The sequence below is a fragment of the Spinacia oleracea genome, chromosome 5, assembly GCF_020520425.1.
Source record: "Spinacia oleracea cultivar Varoflay chromosome 5, BTI_SOV_V1, whole genome shotgun sequence".
Lineage (NCBI taxonomy): Eukaryota > Viridiplantae > Streptophyta > Magnoliopsida > Caryophyllales > Amaranthaceae > Spinacia > Spinacia oleracea.
The window spans coordinates 119,729,402-119,748,962 of NC_079491.1; the positions used below are offsets into that span (position 1 = coordinate 119,729,402).

At 36.4% G+C, this 19,561-nt stretch overlaps 1 protein-coding gene across 1 annotated transcript; it reads left to right on the forward strand.

The window, feature by feature from the left end:
- The first annotated feature begins 231 nt into the window (after positions 1–231).
- On the forward strand, positions 232–1,267 carry LOC130461819 (uncharacterized). The gene is made up of 3 exons (XM_056830045.1): positions 232–453; positions 599–743; positions 846–1,267. Exons 1-3 carry the CDS (start codon positions 232–234, stop codon positions 1,265–1,267), a joined length of 789 nt encoding a protein of 262 aa, XP_056686023.1.
- Positions 1,268–19,561: the final 18,294 nt, after the last annotated feature.

Below are 19,561 nucleotides of genomic sequence, written 5' to 3' on the forward strand. Positions count from 1 at the left end.
ACGACCCAACAACGAATTTATTTAATAAAAAAATACGGTTTTCCTAATTAATTAATAATCAAATTAATTAAAAATAAAATATATTTAATTCTCATTAAATGGAATGAAATTCATAAAAATACTTTGTAAATATAACAAAATACTTTATAAATATAATAAAATATATTTATAAATACAGAAAAATACGAGGTAATACAGTTTCGAATGAGAAGACCATTGGTTTGTCGAATTATGAACACAGTTGTTGAAAACGATAATTTCATGCAACAGAGACGAAATGCTGCTGGCAAACTAGGGTTATCAGGATTGCAAAAATGCACTGCATCTGTCAGAATGCTTGCGTATGGTCTGGCTTCGGATGCGGTTGATGAATATGTACGAATTGGTCAAGAACTTCAAGAAAATCATTATTGCATTTCACTCTCAAGGGGTGATCAAGCATTTCGGAGAGGAGTACCTAAGAAGTCCTACAGATTAAGACTTAAGAAGGATCCTTTATCAAAATGAAATGCGCGGATTTCCTGGCATGATCGGAAGTATTGATTGTATGCCCTGGGAGTGGAAGAACTGACCTAACGTCTGGAAAGGTCAATACTAGGGACGTAGTGGGAATGCTAGCCTCATTCTTGAAGCTGTTGAAGATCAAAATCTATGGATTTGGCATTCATTTTTTGGTATCCCTGGTTCATGCAATGACTTTAATATTCTTTACCGTTCTCCTGTGGTTGATCTTGTTTTGCAAGGTAAGGCACCTCCTATAAATTTTTAGGTGAACGGGCATGAATAAAATGTGGGGTATTACTTAACATATGGTATTTATCCAAATTGGGCTACGTTTATCCAAGGATTTACTCATCCTCAACTTCAGAAGCGTAAGAGATTTGCTGATAGACAAGCACATGTTCGGAAGGAAGTTGAACGTGCGTTTGGAGTTTTGCAAGCGAGATTTGCCATTATACGACAACCTTCTCTTGCTTACGATGAAGATATATTAACTCACATAATAAAGGTTTGTCTCATCATGCACAACATGATAGTTGAGGATGAACGAGACATGTATATCCGAGTTGATATGCTAAGAAGGTACTACGAACAAGACCTTTCGAGCTGCAGCGCAATGGTCAATAATGGTGAACCTTTCGAGTTCCAAGTTGTCCATCTCGTCAACATGAACGCTTACTTGGGGAGAAGAATAACTATGCGTAATAGTCAAACTCACCAGTCTATGAAAGATGATTTAATCGAGCATGGATCTAACAATCATTAAACTCTTATGCTAAAGAAGATTTGTCATTGTTATGCTTGTGTTTATTTTAATATTGAATTTGGTTTTATGATGTCTTTAACGTACTTTAATTTTTCTTTATGATGTTTAAGTCCATCACATAATATGTTGTAATATTCAAGTTATATTATGCAATATAAACTATGTTCCTTTATATTATTTACATTAATTAAAAAAATTGACGTAAATATAAATACATAAAATATATAAAATTAAAGGAAATATAAAAATCTAAGAAAAAAATTAAATTATATACAATTATTTACCTTAATTAAGTGTTTTAAATCATTAAGTTATTAATGTAATAAATGAACATAAAATAAATACAAAATAGATAAATTGCGTGGGAGATAGAAAGTGTAGTGGGGTATAGTGAATAGTAAAAGTAAAAGTGGTGAGTGTTGTTTTTAGTACATTGGTGGGATGGAATTTTCTAAAAAAGAGTTGTTTGTGAGGAAAATGAAGTGGATGAGTAAAAAAGTGGTAGAGAGAGTGGTGAGTGAGTTTTTTTTATACATTGGTGGTAGTGCCCTTACTTAGAAAGTAGTCACATCTATTTATATAATGATGTTAAAAGTATGCATGCACTTGAGTACTCCCTCCGTCCCTTAATACTCGCACCACTTTCCTTTTCGGGATGTCCCTTAATACTTGCACCGCTTCTATAAATGATTTTTTTTACCAATATTATATTATTTCTCACACTTACCTACTAACCCACCTACACCCCTACTCCCTACAAAAAATCATTTAAAAATTCACACCCCTCACTCACCATTACCCACCTCTTACACATTTCCCACTAACTATATTAAAAAAATACTCCACTATCAACTAACACCCATTAAATTAGTAAGTCAATTCAGGTGTCTTAAACTCCACACCGATCAAATCGGTGCGAGTATTAAGGGACGGAGGGAGTAGTTGTATTAGAAGAAAGAAATGGGAGAACGTACAGTTACCCCGGGGGTAAGCTGACTATACGTACCCTGCAATCAGGGACTGCCAACTAAGCAAGTAAAAAATTGGTTTAGGGGGGAAACATCCATTTCAAGGGGGGAACTTTTTCATCGTTTCCGCCAAACCTGTTCTCGTGCGCTGGAGTTTTTTGCAAAAATTCTTCCCCCGATTTAACCTCCCAACTTTCACCCGAAAAAAAATCAAGTTATTTCCACAAACATTGCAAGGTTATCAATTATCTTCACCATTGTTGTGTAATAAGGTGAATTTCTACAACTCTATTTCTACTTTTAGTTCCTTAATTTTTCTAACTGCACTTAAACATACACAACTAAACAATATATTTCAATTAACTTTTATCAAATAATGTAGTTCTGTTTTTTTTTTTTTTGAGATCTTATACTTCCTCCGTTCCGGAAATATCGCACCATGGTTGACTTTTACTCCTCTAACAATTACTTTGACTCTTAATATCTCAAATCGTGTTTAAGTAAAAATTATAAAAAATTAATATTTAGAAAATATATATCAATACAAATCTAACATGACCCCACATGAATCAAATTTCATTACGTACAAATCACAAAAAATGGCCAAAGTCGTAGTATGAATAGTGTAAAAAACAAATGGTGCGATATTTCCGGAACGGATGAAGTATATCATTTCCTATTAATTTTGTTTGTTATTTGGTTGGCGGAGTAACCTATATGAGTAGTTGTTAATGACGGAGATAACAATGTGCATATTTGTATGTGCAGTATTTAATCTATACTAATATATTAAAAGGCGCTTTGAAGAACGTATACGTGTCACGTACACCTCTCCTTATTACGCCACGTTACCACTAATTAGCATCATGACACGTCATTATAACCAAAAAACATCTAACAAGGATCGAACACCAAACCTCTTTGTTAAAAGTTACACTTCTTACCATCTTAACCAACTACAACTTATGTAATATCTTTCCATATAAGCCTATATATTATTTTTACAATAAACAAATACATTGAATAAAAGTGAATGCCAAAAAAGGAATGATTACTTAATTCACAAATGTACAATTATTACTTTGAAGAAAATGATCCGGCTTTGTTTAGATTTTTGGTTGTGGGGTTTAATCGGGGAGGTTGTTGATCGGCCACTAATCTTATGTCACCACCGTAATTTGATGATGATATTATCTCTACGTACACATTTTTTAAAAAAAAAACCCCGAATAAAAGTCAAAACCCGGGGCAACGCCCGGGTTACATACTAGTTATTTGGTTAAATCATGTATGTTGTGCAACGAAGGTATTTTTTTATGGGTATGTAGAATCAATGCACATTTATATTTATATTATACCCTAATAATATTAAATAACCATGAATTAAATGTTATTGTATGAAACATTAATTATTTAATAGTTATATGATACTTCCTCCGTCTTTTAATACTCGCAACGTTTGGACTTTTGCCACTATTCATATAATCTACTTTGACTATTCTTAGTGCTTTTGATATAAGATAAAACATAGTCATGTGGGATCTTGTTATATTCGTCTCAATGTGTATTTTCAAAATATCAACTTTTAATAATTTTTGCATAAAGATAATTTAAGATATAAATGATCAAAGTTGTGCATTGGCATGCGTGAAACTAACAAACGTTGCGAGTATTAAAAAACGAAGGAAGTATTATTTAATGATATATTCAGCAGTGTATAATCTAATCAGGTTACACTAATGGTAGGAACTTATTAGGTCCACTTATGGGCATATTCCTAGCTACCGGGTTAGGCAAGAGCATGCGAACAACGTTCACTACGCACGTGTAGACCCTTTATACAATGGTACCATTTTGGAGAACATTCCCGAATGTTCACAAATAAATATGTCTGAAGATATGTCTCAGCATTTGATTACGAGACCTTTGAATGGCGCACAAGACGTGAGGTCGTGGTACAATGCAGTTTATTTTGTTCTTTATATAAAGGCTTTTGAGAATTTATTGGCACTATTTTATTGTTAAGTAATGAATACTATATTTAAATATATTATTGAATTTATTTGCATTAATTTTTTTCTTATGATTACTGTTGATTTGTTTAACAAAAAAATTAATTACTGTTGATTTGTTTTCCAAAAAAAAATTAATTGATTATCAAATGTCTATAACATAAATTCTATAATAACCCAAAATAAAAAATAAAAAATTGGGAGGGGGGGAGTTAATACGATTGCAAGTTATGCTATTAGCAGGATTTGAACCTCTACCCAAAGGGGAAAGCAATGCTCTATATCCATGCGATAACCATTGTGACATGAGGCTAAAGCCATTACTCTTTGTGCGCATAAAATGTAGTTATTTTTTATTCAAAATAATTTGTACACCTGTGTATACAAAATTAATTAATTAAAATAACATTTTAATGTCAAAAATTTGTATATGCATACAATAATGAATGCACTATATATGTAATTTATAAAATAAATTAAACAAAACTAATCGAATGAGAATACTATTTCATTTCTTTTGTTCATACCAATGTTGAAAAAAATGGTGTAATTAATTGCCTTCATACTTTAGAATTTCAGCAGTACATGAAATTCGTGTCTATGTTATGCTAATTAGATGATTAATTATATCACATATTAATTACTAGTAATTTATTCTATATATATTTATTTTTTCAAAGTGTACACTATTTTATCATTTTACATAATCAAATGGTGAACGACTTTTATCAAACCTCTAGATAAAAGCCCTTACGAGAGTTTTTAACCCAAGACAAATATGTAGTTAGTCTGTTTTTTTAATATGGACAAACACATATTTTGTATGTGAAGGTCAAACTGAGAAATCATTTATTAAAGAAATATACTTCTTAATGAGTTTGAATGAATGGTTACTAGTTAGATATAGATTTCGTAGTGGAATGTCAAAATTGATATTTATTTTGAAAGGAATGTACTCCATATCGGCCAAAAACGAGTTTCTTGTGTGCTCAACTCATTTAAGCTCATGAAGAATTCGATTATTTTTGTCTATAAAGTCGTTCATGTTTGCTTATGATTTCATGTGAACTCATTCAAGCTTGGAGAGTTTAAGAGATATAAAAAATTAATGTGTAATATAAATGATCATTCAAATCTCAAATGAACAATCTATCAAAAAACGTTCGTAAGAAAGTCTAATGTGTCATGTGGCGCTCTTCTCCTACAATTCGACCACTTGACATTCTATGTCATTCACATATATTCCAAATTTTCAAAATTAGAAACACGTGTATAGTTTAGTCGAACACGGCGTTATACAAGTAGTACAGATAATTTTATTTATTCCTCTCATGCCCCTATATTTTGCTTGTGTATTTAAAAAAAAAAAAATAGAAAACATCTTTCACATAAAATTTTATTATTTTAAAGAAAGATAATACTAAAACATACTAGTGAAATAAGTGTTTTCATACTAAAACAAATACTAAACAATTACTAAACTAATTCAAAATAATTACAAAATAAAAAATGATTAAGTTGCTAAGCCTAAATGTGTCATTGAGATGGTTCAACATGATAAGGATATGTAGTTATAATTGAGCTTTGTTTCTTTGACCTTATTTTAGTATCTTATTTCTTATTTAATATCAAATTTGATCAGACCAGAGCATAATCATTATGTTCCGATCATATCTAGATTAGAAACGATCTATCTTTATCATATCCACATCATAATCAATATATCCAGACCAAAACGATCTATGTAGATCAAAAAACGACTAGGTCATAACCAATATGTCCAAATCAAAACCGATTTATCCATATCATGAACGTCCAAATTAGAACTAACATGTGCATGTCAAACATAAAAATGAGTTGAGGGGAAAACTTTATACATAATTCTCAAAAAAGTCAAACATCTAGATTTCTATATGACTTTTCATTTGTTCTAAACACAATGTCATACTTCCTCTGTTTATTATTAGATGACACAATGTGGTTTTTGACATTATTCACACAAGCTCTTTTGACTTCCTTTTGCTTGTTTTTCTACAAAGGGTATTGATAGTTTTATTTATTCCTCCCCTGCCCTTATATATTTGCTTGTGTATTTTTTTTTTTAAAAAAAAAATCAGAAAAGCACTTTCACATACAAATATATTGTTTTTAAGTAAAGATAAACTAAAACATACTAGTGAAACCAGTGTTTTCATACCAAAACAAATATTACACTATTACTAGACTAATTCAAAATAATTAGAAAATAAAAATTGGTTGATTTGTTAAGTCTAAATGTGTTATTGAGATGGTTCAATATGATAAGGATAACTTTACACGTATTTATCAAAATTTTCTAATATTCATATTTTATATACAAGTATATGGATTATTCATTAAGGGGTTTAATTAAGTTCTTATTAGTTCACTTTATTCCAAGACATTATTATTTACTTCGTATTTCAAATCAGATCAGATCATACTCGATATTTCCTCCTCATGTCCGTACTAGAACAAATATATCCCGATCATGTCCACATGATCAGAATTGATTTATCTAGAACATGTACGTCCAAATCAGAACCATTAGGTACAAATTAGAATCTATCTATCCAAATTATGTACGTTCAAATTATAACCACTATCTACACGTCAAAAATATAAATTAGCTGAGGGGTGGACTGGATTAAAGTCCATGGAGGAGATTCTAACTCGAGACCAATATCAAATGCAATTCTGTAGTGTTAGATTGAACAATAACCATGTTAATCGGGGTATCACGTATCACACATCTCATCACGCAAAGAGATTGTATATGAACTACAACATAAGAGATAATTACTTTTATTCCTTGAATATGCTAAAATAATAATACAAGAGAAGAACGACAACTTTGATATGTTGGCCAGGAGCTACGATTTGCGTTAATCATATCAAACTACGGCTGGTGTTACGTATTTTGGAAATATTATCTAAACAAAACTAAATGCGTTATTGATCTTAACACGATGCAAAAGGGGTCTTTTTCTGTATTATAATCCCCTTTAATCCTTTAAGCACATCATATGGATATCTAACTAGTACTTGTTGAACTTATCACAACGCGAAAGGGGGTTTTTTGCTTTATTATAATCCCCTTGGTTGCGTTAATGACGTATCATGTATTTTGGGTTTAGACACTAATGTTGGCTTTTGTTGTGACTAAACTGTTAATTTCCTAATATTAGCATTAAAATTTTCTGTGCTAAAAGATACCTTGCTATATTCCTACATACTATGGCATTATGTTTTGACCATAATTTAACTACAAATTTTTTAATTGTTTTTTTAAATACATATATATATATATATATATCTACATATTTTATAGAGTATGTTAATTAATTGAAGTGGTATATATAATTAATCGAAGTACTATACGGACTGTAAAATAAAATTTAATGCCTTATATACATTTCTTAAGCAAAAACACCGGCCAATAGATTTTGTTAGGTTATGATACATATAAACGAATATAAATCATGCGGAAAAACCATAAATGCCAGGATTCCAAATTAATTGCCACATAACAATCAGCATAATTAGGATGCATACTCTTTGTAGCGTGCCCTCCCTTGCTGCGCCCGAACCGAACAAGAACAAGTCTTTAGGACTCCAAGTGTCGTCCCTCCGTAGAAAGTCCACAGCACGTCCGGATCCGCCTTAAGATTGACCAACTAGAATCGCCCTTAAGGTACTAATTTATTCGGCTATTATGGGCAAGTGTATGACTGAATTTTTGCTCAAATTCTTACATTTGAATACTTCAAACTCGTTATAAATTATGAGCCATGATCTCATATTTATAGGCCATGGAATAAGCAATCGAATCCTACTAGGATACGAATTAATTAAATTAGAATCCTAGTAGAACTCTTATTTAATTAATTTATCTTTTAGGATTAGGAATTTAATCATCAAACTAATCTTATACGCTTTAGGTTTCGTATGTGAACACAAACACACACGCACACACAGCAGCCCACGAGGGGCGCCATGCACACGAGCGCGCAAAGCCCGAGCAGCGACGCAGCCCACTCGGCCACGAAGCCCACGAGGCTGCCTGCCCCTTTGGCGCGCGCTGGGCCTGCCTTGCGGTGGGCCTGGCGCAGCCTTGGGCTGGGCATGTGTGGCGCGTTATTGCCTTGCTGGACGCGGGCCTGGCTTCGTGCTGGGCCTTCGTCTAGCAAGCTCGTCCGATGCTAATTCGTACGACGCGCTTCCGATTAATTTCCCGATTCCGGAATTCATTTCCGATACGAACAATATTTAACATTTCCGATTCCGGAATTAATTTCCGTCTCGAACAAATATTTAATATTTCCATTTCCAGAATGATTTTCCGATTCCGATAATATTTCCGATTCTGACAATATTTCCGTTTCCGGCAATATTTCCGATTCCGACAATATTTCCATTTCCGATAATATTTTCCGATACGTACCATGTTTCCCTTTCCGACAACATCTACGACTTGGATAATATTTATATTTTCGATACGATCCATATTTCCGTTTCCGGCAATATCATCGTTTCCGGAGTATTCATTTATTTGCCTTTGACGATCTCAGCTCCCACTGAAAGTAAGATCCGTCGATTCCGAATATCCATTAGATAGAGTATTTAATGCCATTAAATACTTGATCCGTTTACGTACTATTTGTGTGACCCTATGGGTTTAGTCAAGAGTAAGTCGTGGATTAATATCATTAATCCACTTGAACTGAAGTGGCCTCTAGCTAGGCATACAGTTCACTTGATCTCACTGAATTATTAACTTGTATAATTAATACTGAACCGCATTTATTAGACTTACCATTAAATGCATACTTGGACCAAGGGCATTATTTCCTTCAGTCTCCCACTTGTCCTTAGGGACAAGTGTGCATTTCCTAATTCCTTTGTCGCTTGATGCTTGCTCTTGAACATAAGGTAAGAGTTGTCATCCTTATTATGTCCAGAGTTGTTTCTCGGTTTCAGAGTTCAACTGATCAAATAAACAGATAATCATAGCCTATGATTCATCTGAGCACGGCCATGCATTTTACAGTTTCTAGCTCTCCGAGTGGCCTTGTACAACTTTCAGCATCTCATCCCGATTTATGGGAGGACAATCCCAATCTTGCGATCTTGAGATTAGACTTCGTTTGATAGGTGATTACCTGAGCGTTGCCTTTATAGCCTCCTTTTACGGTGCGACGGTTGACAACGTCAAAGTAAGCAGTTCTCAAACAAGTAATCTCAAATAACTCAAGTATTGAGGATTATGTTAGGTTATGATACATATGACAATTCATAAATCATGCGGAAAAACCATTTAGCCAGGAATACATATTATTTACACATAATCATATAGCATAGTTTAGATGCATACTCTTTGTTGCGTGCCTTCCCTAGCTGCGCCCGAACCGAACAAGAACAAGTCTTTAGGACTCCAAGTGTCGTCCCTCCGTAGATAGTCCACAGCACGTCCGGATCCGCCTTAAGATTGACCAACTAGAATCGCCCTTAAGGTACTAATAATTTTCGGCACTTTTAGGCAAGAAATGTGACTGAATTTTTCTCTCAAAAACTCACTTTGAATACTTGAATAATCTATGTAAATATGTGACCCTAGGCACCTATTTATAGAGTTATGGAAAAGGTTTTGGAATCCTATTAGGATACTAATTTATTTAATTATAATCCTACTAGGACTCTAATTAAATAATCATTATCTAATAGTTTTAGGATTTAATCATATTTCGAATCCCGATTGCTTTAGGATTCCCGCACAAGCATTGCATGAGCACCGTACACCCGCGCAAGCCTTGCGGCCCACGCTAGGCGCACAGCGCTCGGCCCACTGATGTGCTCTCGCGCGCGCGCCCCAGGCCTTGGCTGGGCCTGGCCTTGCGCTGGGCCTGGTCGAGGCTTGGCACGCGATGGTGCGTGTTGGCTCGCTAGGCGATGGCCTGGCTTCGTGCTGGGCCTTCTTCTAGCGGGCCTCGTCCGATGCTAATTCGTACGATACGCTTCCGATTAAATTCCCGATTCCGGAATTCATTTCCGATACGAACAATATTTAATATTTCCGATTCCGGAATCAATTTCCGTTTCGAACAAATATTTAATATTTCCGTTTCCGGAATTATTTTCCGATTCCGATAATATTTCTGATTCTGACAATATTTCTGTTTCCGGCAATATTTCCGATTCCGGCAATATTTCCATTTCCGATAATATTTTCCGATACGTACCATGTTTCCGTTTCCGGCAACATCTACGACTTGGATAATATTTATATTTCCGATACGATCCATATTTCCGTTTCCGGCAATATCATCGTTTCCGGAGTATTCATTTCTTGCCTGTGACGATCTCAGCTCCCACTGAAACCAAGATCCGTCGATTCCGAATATCCATAGATGGAGTATTTAATGCCATTAAATACTTGATCCGTTTACGTACTATTTGTGTGACCCTACGGGTTCAGTCAAGAGTAAGCTGTGGATTAATATCATTAATTCCACTTGAACTGAAGCGGCCTCTAGCTAGGCATTCAGCTCACTTGATCTCACTGAATTATTAACTTGTTAATTAATACTGAACCGCATTTATTAGACTTATCATTGAATGCATACTTGGACCAAGGGCATTATTTCCTTCAGTCTCCCACTTGTCCTTAGGGACAAGTGTGCATTTCCTAATTCCTTTGTCGCTCGATGCTTGCTCTTGAACATAAGGTAAGAGTTGTCATCCTTATTATGTTCAGAGGTGTTTCTCGGTTTCAGAGTTCAACTGATCAAATAAACAGATAATCATAGCCTATGATTCATCCGAGCATGGCCATGCATTTCACAGTTTCTAGCTCTCCGAGTGGCCTTGTACAACTTTTAAGCATCTCATCCCGATTTATGGGAGGACAATCCCAATCTTGCGATCTTGAGATTAGACTTCGTTTGATAGGTGATTACCTGAGCGTTGCCTTTATAGCCTCCTTTTACGGTGCGACGGTTGGTCAACGTCAAAGCAACCAGTTCTCAAACAAGTAATCTCAAATCACTCAGGTATTGAGGATTTAGTGTCTAATAATTTTAATGAAATTTACTTATGACAGATTTTCATCTCTTACAGTAAAGTTTCATAGGTCTTGTCCGATACTAGTCTTCACAAAGTAAGTATCTATGCAAATGATTATGACATTGCCATGTCCACATAGTTCAAGAAACAGAACTACTAGTCATCTTGCATTCTAATCGTCTAACGTTTTCTATGCGTCCAATTTTATAGAAAACTCCGACTAGGGACCATTTTCAACCTTTGACATTCAAGTTCACTTGATAGACATTTCTTAGTCACAGGACTGGTCCTGACAGTCTATCTTGAATATATCGTCAAATTGAAGGGACTCATCATTTAATAAACCACAAATTAAATGGAAAAATGAATTCTCTTCATTTATTGTGAATGATTAACCAATAATGTTTTACAAAGATTTAAACTCTAAAACTTTAAAACATTAAACAGAGACATCAAAGCCATTCTCCAATATGCTTGATTCCCATAGCTGCAGTGTGCGAGTTGTGCTTCAACTGCGGCAGAGGTTTAGTCAATGGATCTGATATGTTGTCGTCAGTTCCAATTTTGCTTATCTCGACTTCTTTTCTTTCAACGAACTCTCGTAGAAGGTGAAATCTACGAAGTACATGCTTGACTCTCTGGTGGTGTCTAGGCTCCTTTGCCTGTGCAATAGCTCCGTTATTATCACAATACAGGGCTATTGGTCCTTTAATGGAGGGGACTACACCAAGTTCACCTATGAACTTCCTTAGCCATATAGCTTCCTTTGCTGCTTCATATGCAGCAATGTACTCCGCTTCAGTTGTAGAATCCGCAATGGTGCTTTGCTTAGCACTTTTCCAGCTTACTGCTCCTCCGTTGAGGCAGAAGACAAACCCAGACTGTGATCTGAAATCATCTTTGTCGGTTTGGAAACTTGCGTCCGTATAGCCTTTAACAATTAATTCATCATCTCCACCATAGACCAGGAAGTCATCTTTGTGCCTTTTCAGGTACTTCAGAATATTCTTGGCAGCAGTCCAATGCGCCTCTCCTGGGTCTGACTGGTATCTGCTCGTAGCACTGGGTGCATACGCAACATCCGGGCGTGTACATATCATAGCATACATTATTGAACCAATCAATGATGCATATGGAATCCCATTCATTCGTCTACGCTCATCAAGTGTTTTTGGGCACTGAGTCTTGCTTAGAGTCATTCCATGAGACATGGGTAGGTAGCCTCGCTTGGAGTCCGCCATCTTGAACCTATCAAGCACCTTATTGATATAAGTGCTTTGACTAAGTCCAATCATCCTTTTAGATCTATCTCTGTAAATCTTGATGCCCAATATGTACTGTGCTTCTCCTAGATCTTTCATCGAAAAACATTTCCCAAGCCAAATCTTGACAGAGTTCAACATAGGAATGTCATTTCCGATAAGTAATATGTCGTCGACATATAATACTAGGAAAGCAATTTTGCTCCCACTGACCTTCTTGTATACACAAGATTCGTCTGCGTTTTTGATGAAACCAAAGTCACTGACTGCTTCATCAAAACGTATATTCCAGCTCCTGGATGCCTGCTTCAATCCGTAGATTGACTTCTTTAGCTTGCATACCTTTTTAGCATTCTTTGGATCCTCAAAACCTTCAGGCTATGTCATAAACACAGTTTCTGTTAAAACGCCGTTTAAGAAAGGAGTTTTGACATCCATCTGCCATATTTTTCGTAATCGTAATGTGCAGCGATTGCTAACATTATCCGAATAGACTTTAGCATTGCAACTGGTGAAAAGGTTTCATCGTAATCCACACCGTGGACTTGCCTGTAACCTTTTGCAACCAATCTAGCTTTGAAAACTTCAAGTTTCCCATCCTTGTCCTTTTTCAGTTTGAAAACCCATTTGCTTCCAATGGCTTGGTAGCCATCTGGCAAATCGACCAAATCCCATACTTGGTTTTCAGACATGGATTCTAATTCAGATTGCATGGCTTCTTGCCATTGCTTGGAGCTAGGGCTCGTCAAAGCTTGTTTGTAAGTCGCAGGTTCATCACTTTCAAGTAATAGAACGTCATAGCTCTCGTTCGTCAAAATACCTAAGTACCTTTCCGGTTGAGATCTATATCTTTGCGATCTACGCGGGGTAACATTTCTAGTTTGACCATGATTCTCACCAGATTCTTCTAAAGATCTCTGAGTTTCATCCTGAATGTCATCTTGAGCATTCTCTAGAGTTTGTTGTTCGACTCGAATTTCTTCGAGGTCTACTTTTCTCCCACTTGTCATTTTGGAAATGTGATCTTTCTCCAAAAAGACACCATCTCGAGCAACAAACACCTTGTTCTCAGATGTATTGTAGAAGTAATACCCCTTTGTTTCCTTTGGATAGCCCACAAGGATACATTTGTCAGATTTTGTATGAAGTTTGTCTGAAATTAATCGTTTGACGTATACTTCACATCCCCAAATCTTAAGAAAAGACACATTTGGAGGCTTTCCAAACCATAATTCGTATGGAGTCTTTTCGACAGCTTTAGACGGAGCTCTATTTATAGTGAGTGCAGCTGTATTTAGTGCATGTCCCCAAAATTCTAATGGAAGTTTGGCCTGACCCATCATTGACCTGACCATGTCTAGCAAGGTTCTGTTCCTCCGTTCCGGCACACCGTTCCATTGTGGTGTTCCAGGAGGAGTCAATTCTGATAGAATTCCACATTCTTTCAGATGGTCATCAAATTCATAGCTCAGATATTCACCGCCTCTATCAGACCGTAGTGCCTTAATCTTCTTGCCTAATTGATTCTCTACTTCACTCTGAAATTCCTTGAATTTGTCAAAGGATTCGGACTTATGCTTCATTAGGTAGACATAACCATATCTACTGAAGTCATCAGTGAAAGTGATAAAGTAGCTGAAACCACCTCTAGCATTTGTACTCATTGGTCCACATACATCTGTATGGATTAAACCCAATAGTTCATTTGCTCTTTCTCCAACTTTAGAGAAAGGTTGCTTTGTCATTTTGCCAAGTAAACATGATTCGCATTTACCATAATCCTCTAAGTCAAATGGTTCTAGAATTCCTTCCTTTTGAAGTCTTTCTAAGCGTTTCAAGTTTATATGGCCTAATCGACAATGCCACAGATAGGTGAGATCTGAATTATCCTTTTTGGCCTTTTTGGTATTTATGTTATATACTTGTTTGTCGTGATCTAATAAATAAAGTCCATTGACTAATCTAGCAGATCCATAAAACATCTCTTTAAAATAAAACGAACAACTATTGTCTTTTATTAAAAAGGAAAATCCCTTAGCATCTAAGCAAGAAACTGAAATGATTTTTTTAGTAAGACTTGGAACATGGAAACATTCTTCCAGTTCCAAAACTAGCCCGGAGGGCAACGACAAATAGTAAGTTCCTACAGCTAATGCAGCAATCCGTGCTCCATTTCCCACTCGTAGATCGACTTCACCCTTGCTTAACTTTCTACTTCTTCTTAGTCCCTGTGGACTGGAACATAAGTGTGAGCCACAACCTGTATCTAATACCCAAGAAGTTGAATTAGCAAGTATACAGTCTATAACGAAAATACCTGAAGATGGAACGACTGTTCCGTTCTTCTGATCTTCCTTTAGCTTCAAGCAATCTTTCTTCCAATGCCCCTTCTTCTTGCAGTAGAAGCACTCGGATTCAGAAGTGGGTTGACTGACCTTCCTCTTTACAGATTTGGCGCCAGTTTGCTTAGTTGGGCTGGCCTTGTTGCCACCTTTCTTAGCATTCCTCTTCTTTCCAGATTTCTTGAACTTGCCCCCACGCACCATAAGCACATCCTGCTTATCACTTTTGAGCGTCTTTTCAGCGGTCTTCAGCATACCGTGAAGCTCAGTAAGAGTTTTCTCCAGACTATTCATACTGTAGTTCAGTTTGAACTGATCATACCCGCTATGAAGAGAATGGAGGATGGTGTCTATAGCCATTTCCTGAGAAAATTGCTGATCCAGCCGACTCATATTCTCAATGAGTCCAATCATTTTGAGAACATGTAGACTTACGGGCTCGCCTTTCTTAAGCTTGGTCTCAAGAATTTGCCTATGAGTCTCGAATCTTTCGACTCGAGCCAGATCTTGGAACATGTTCTTCAACTCACTGATGATTGTGAAAGCATCTGAGTTGATGAACGTTTTCTGCAGATCCGCACTCATGGTGGCGAGCATTAGACATTTCACATCCTTGTTGGCATCAATCCAACGATTGAGGGCTGCCTGAGTGACCCCGTCGCCTGCGGCTTCGGGCATCGCCTCTTCTAGGACATACTCCTTTTCTTCCTGCATAAGAACTATTTGCAAGTTCCTTTGCCAGTCAAAGAAGTTTTTCCCGTTCAACTTCTCCTTTTCGAGAATTGATCGAATGTTGAATGAATTGTTGTTTGCCATATTAAAAACTACAATTGAAAAGAATAAACAAATAAATAACCATTCACAGTTTCTCTTAATAAACTTAAATTCTAGCATACATGCATAATTCAATGTTTATTAAGCATTTTATTCAAGTTATGTGTTCCGGCAGGTGTGAATAAAATGATTCCAAGATCCTAAAATCATTGAAGAACTAAGCACAGTTTGTCGACTTAATCCTAAAACATCTTAGGTAAGCAAAAGCCTTTTGCTAATAGTCTAGAAACTATTCTTGGTTGATAGGTACGTCTAAGAACTTATTAGGTAAACCTATCGATTTTGCCACGACATAAAAGGACTCCTTACTTATATCGTTGAGTTTCACCAAAACTAACATGTACTCACAATTATTTGTGTACCTTGCCCCTTTAGGACCAATAAGTAACACCTCGCTGAGCGAAAACTATTACTAGATTGATGTAAAGGATATCCAAGCAAGTGTATATTTTGGCATGGCACCTTTTAACTCAATTTTTAAGTTTGGAACTTAAGGCTCTTACTATGTTGGTTAGATTTTAAGTGAACTAAAATCCTTAATCATGCAACATAATCAAGCTTTTGATCTCATGCATTTTAAGACATATTTAAAAGCAATAAATAACTTAAAACATGCATAAGATAAATGTGATCTAGTATGGCCCGACTTCATCTTGAAGCTTTAACTTCAAAGTCCGTCTTGAAAATCTCCGTGGGAGGCACCATTTTCTTCAAATAGGATAAGCTATAATTAAAACTAATTACAACTATTTGATGGTACGCAGACCATATTTGAATTGAAAAACGACTTTGGTACTTTAGACCAATTACATTCAAATTAATGGTACGCAGACCATATTTTCTATCCTATTTGGGCCATACTAGTCACTTCATAACCTGCAAAACAGTACATATACAATATATACCATTCACCCATTCATTATCATGAATGGCCCACATAGGTGGTTAGTAAAACACATTATGCATCACGTAAACATTTGCAGCAATTAATCAAGGGCACCAATAATCTACCAATTATTCAGTCCTTATTAATTCTAATCAAGTTGTTTTAACCTTAAGGATTTGTAGACCTAATCAAGAGTTTATGACTAAAAGGGGCTCCCACTCAAAACAATAAATTCATATGCTTTACTAATTTTAAATATAAAAATGTATTTCTAGTCTAACCGGAAACATACAAATTTAATTAAAATTTAAAGCTCATATAAATTTATAATTGAATCCAAAAAGTTTAATTTAATTTCAGTCGTATTTAAATTAATTCATGATTTTAATTTTAGTAAAATAATTAGAATAAATAAAATTTATTATAATTACAATATTCAAAATTAAAATCCAAGAAAATAATTTAAATTATTAATTTTAAAATTAATTAAAATTATGTAAACTGAAAATTTCAAATTAAACATTCAAAACGATCTAATCGCAACGCAAACACCCTACGCATCGCACGCCCATGGGCCACACGCACATAGCCATCGCTGGCCATGTGCGCGCAGCCCATGCGTTGCGTCGCATAGCTGCTGCTTCTACCCTTCGGAAGCAATCGCGCGAGCTGGGGCTCGCTGCGCGCGCGCCAGCGCTCGATGCACGCGAGCATGTGCTTGCTGCGCGCGCGCCAGCGCTCGATGCACGCGAGCCATCGCTCGCTGCGTTCACTCGCTAGCGCTCGCTGCACGCGGGCCAGCGCTCGCTTCGTGCACTCGCCAGCGCATGCTGTGCGCGCTCGCTAGCGCTCGCTTGGTGCGAGCCAGCGCTCGCTGCGCGCGGCATCGACGCTGGGCGCAGCACTCGTGGCACGCGAGCTTGCGCTCGCTGCACGCGAGGCTGCGCGCGCTTGCGCGAGGCAGTGCGCGTTGTGGCGCAGCTCGCTTGCTGCCCACACGCGACTGCCGTGCCTTGCCTTCGCCCATGCTCATTCGTCCATTGCTCATAGCCCACGACACAAGGCAGGACTGCTGCCTTGTGCTCGTGCACCATGCCCTTGCTTATTGCATTCGTGCCGCATGGGCGACGAGCTCCCTTGCTCGTCGTCGCATGCCCGCACTATACAACACCCCTTAAGGGTAACACGTAGCGTCCATTGCTTTGTGCGTGCAAGTTATATGAACGAATCGCATAAAATTTCAAAAATTTATATTTAAAATTATTGACAAATTAATAAATTAATATTAATTTCATAATTTTAGGGCGAAAAATCGAAAATTTATTATTCAATTGATTTTCGATTAACATGGATTCAAGTCTAGGTCATAAAAATTTAAAATTTATCATAAATTTACAATTTTTATGGTGGTTTTTAATCATAGGTATCTAATTAAATTATAATTAATTATGAAAATCAAATTAATTCTAAATTATTCTAATTTTCAACAAATTAATCATAATTACAAATTAGATTGCATAATTAACAAGGCTAGGCATTCAAACTTGTTAAACATATACAGTAGGTCAATCAAAAATTCAAGATTTATCAACAAGAATCGCAAATATTTAATTTAACATCTTAAATTTACGAAATTTTGCATTCGAAAAACTAAAACCTTCGAAAAGTCATAGTTAGGCTTCGAATTTGAGAATTCTGGGTTCGGCAGAAAAATACTCTTTTTGTCAAAATTTTAGAATGCCTTTTACATGCGGAATTGACACAAAAATCACTCGATTTGGATGAGTAACGAAGAAACTGCCGAAAAACTGCGTACGTATAATTAAATAAACGCAATTTGCAATTAATTAACAATTACGAAAATTAATCACCCCTTTTAATTCTTGCAAATTTGTAATATTTAACCATGTTCATGCAATTTAGATTATGAAAATAATAAGAGGCTCGTGATACCAATGTTAGGTTATGATACATATGACAATTCATAAATCATGCGGAAAAACCATTTAGCCAGGAATACATATTATTTACACATAATCATATAGCATAGTTTAGATGCATACTCTTTGTTGCGTGCCTTCCCTAGCTGCGCCCAAACAGAACAAGAACAAGTCTTTAGGACTCCAAGTGTCGTCCCTCCGTAGATAGTCCACAGCACGTCCGGATCCGCCTTAAGATTGACCAACTAGAATCGCCCTTAAGGTACTAATAATTTTCGGCACTTTTAGGCAAGGAATGTGACTGAATTTTTCTCTCAAAAACTCACTTTGAATACTTGAATAATCTATGTAAATATGTGACCCTAGGCACCTATTTATAGAGTTATGCAAAAGGTTTTGGAATCCTATTAGGATACTAATTTATTTAATTATAATCCTACTAGGACTCTAATTAAATAATCATTATCTAATAGTTTTAGGATTTAATCATATTTCGAATCCCGATTGCTTTAGGATTCCCGCACAAGCATTGCATGAGCACCGTACACCCGCGCAAGCCTTGCGGCCCACGCTAGGCGCACAGCGCTCGGCCCACTGTTGTGCTCTCGCGCGCGCGCCCCAGGCCTTGGCTGGGCCTGGCCTTGCGCTGGGCCTGGTCGAGGCTTGGCACGCGATGATGCGTGTTGGCTCGCTGGGCGATGGCCTGGCTTCGTGCTGGGCCTTCGTCTAGCGGGCCTCGTCCGATGCTAATTCGTACGATACGCTTCCGATTAAATTCCCGATTCCGGAATTCATTTCCGATACGAACAATATTTAATATTTTCGATTCCGGAATCAATTTCCGTTTCGAACAAATATTTAATATTTCCGTTTCCGGAATTATTTTCCGATTCCGATAATATTTCCGATTCTGACAATATTTCCGTTTCCGGCAATATTTCCGATTCCGGCAATATTTCCATTTCCGATA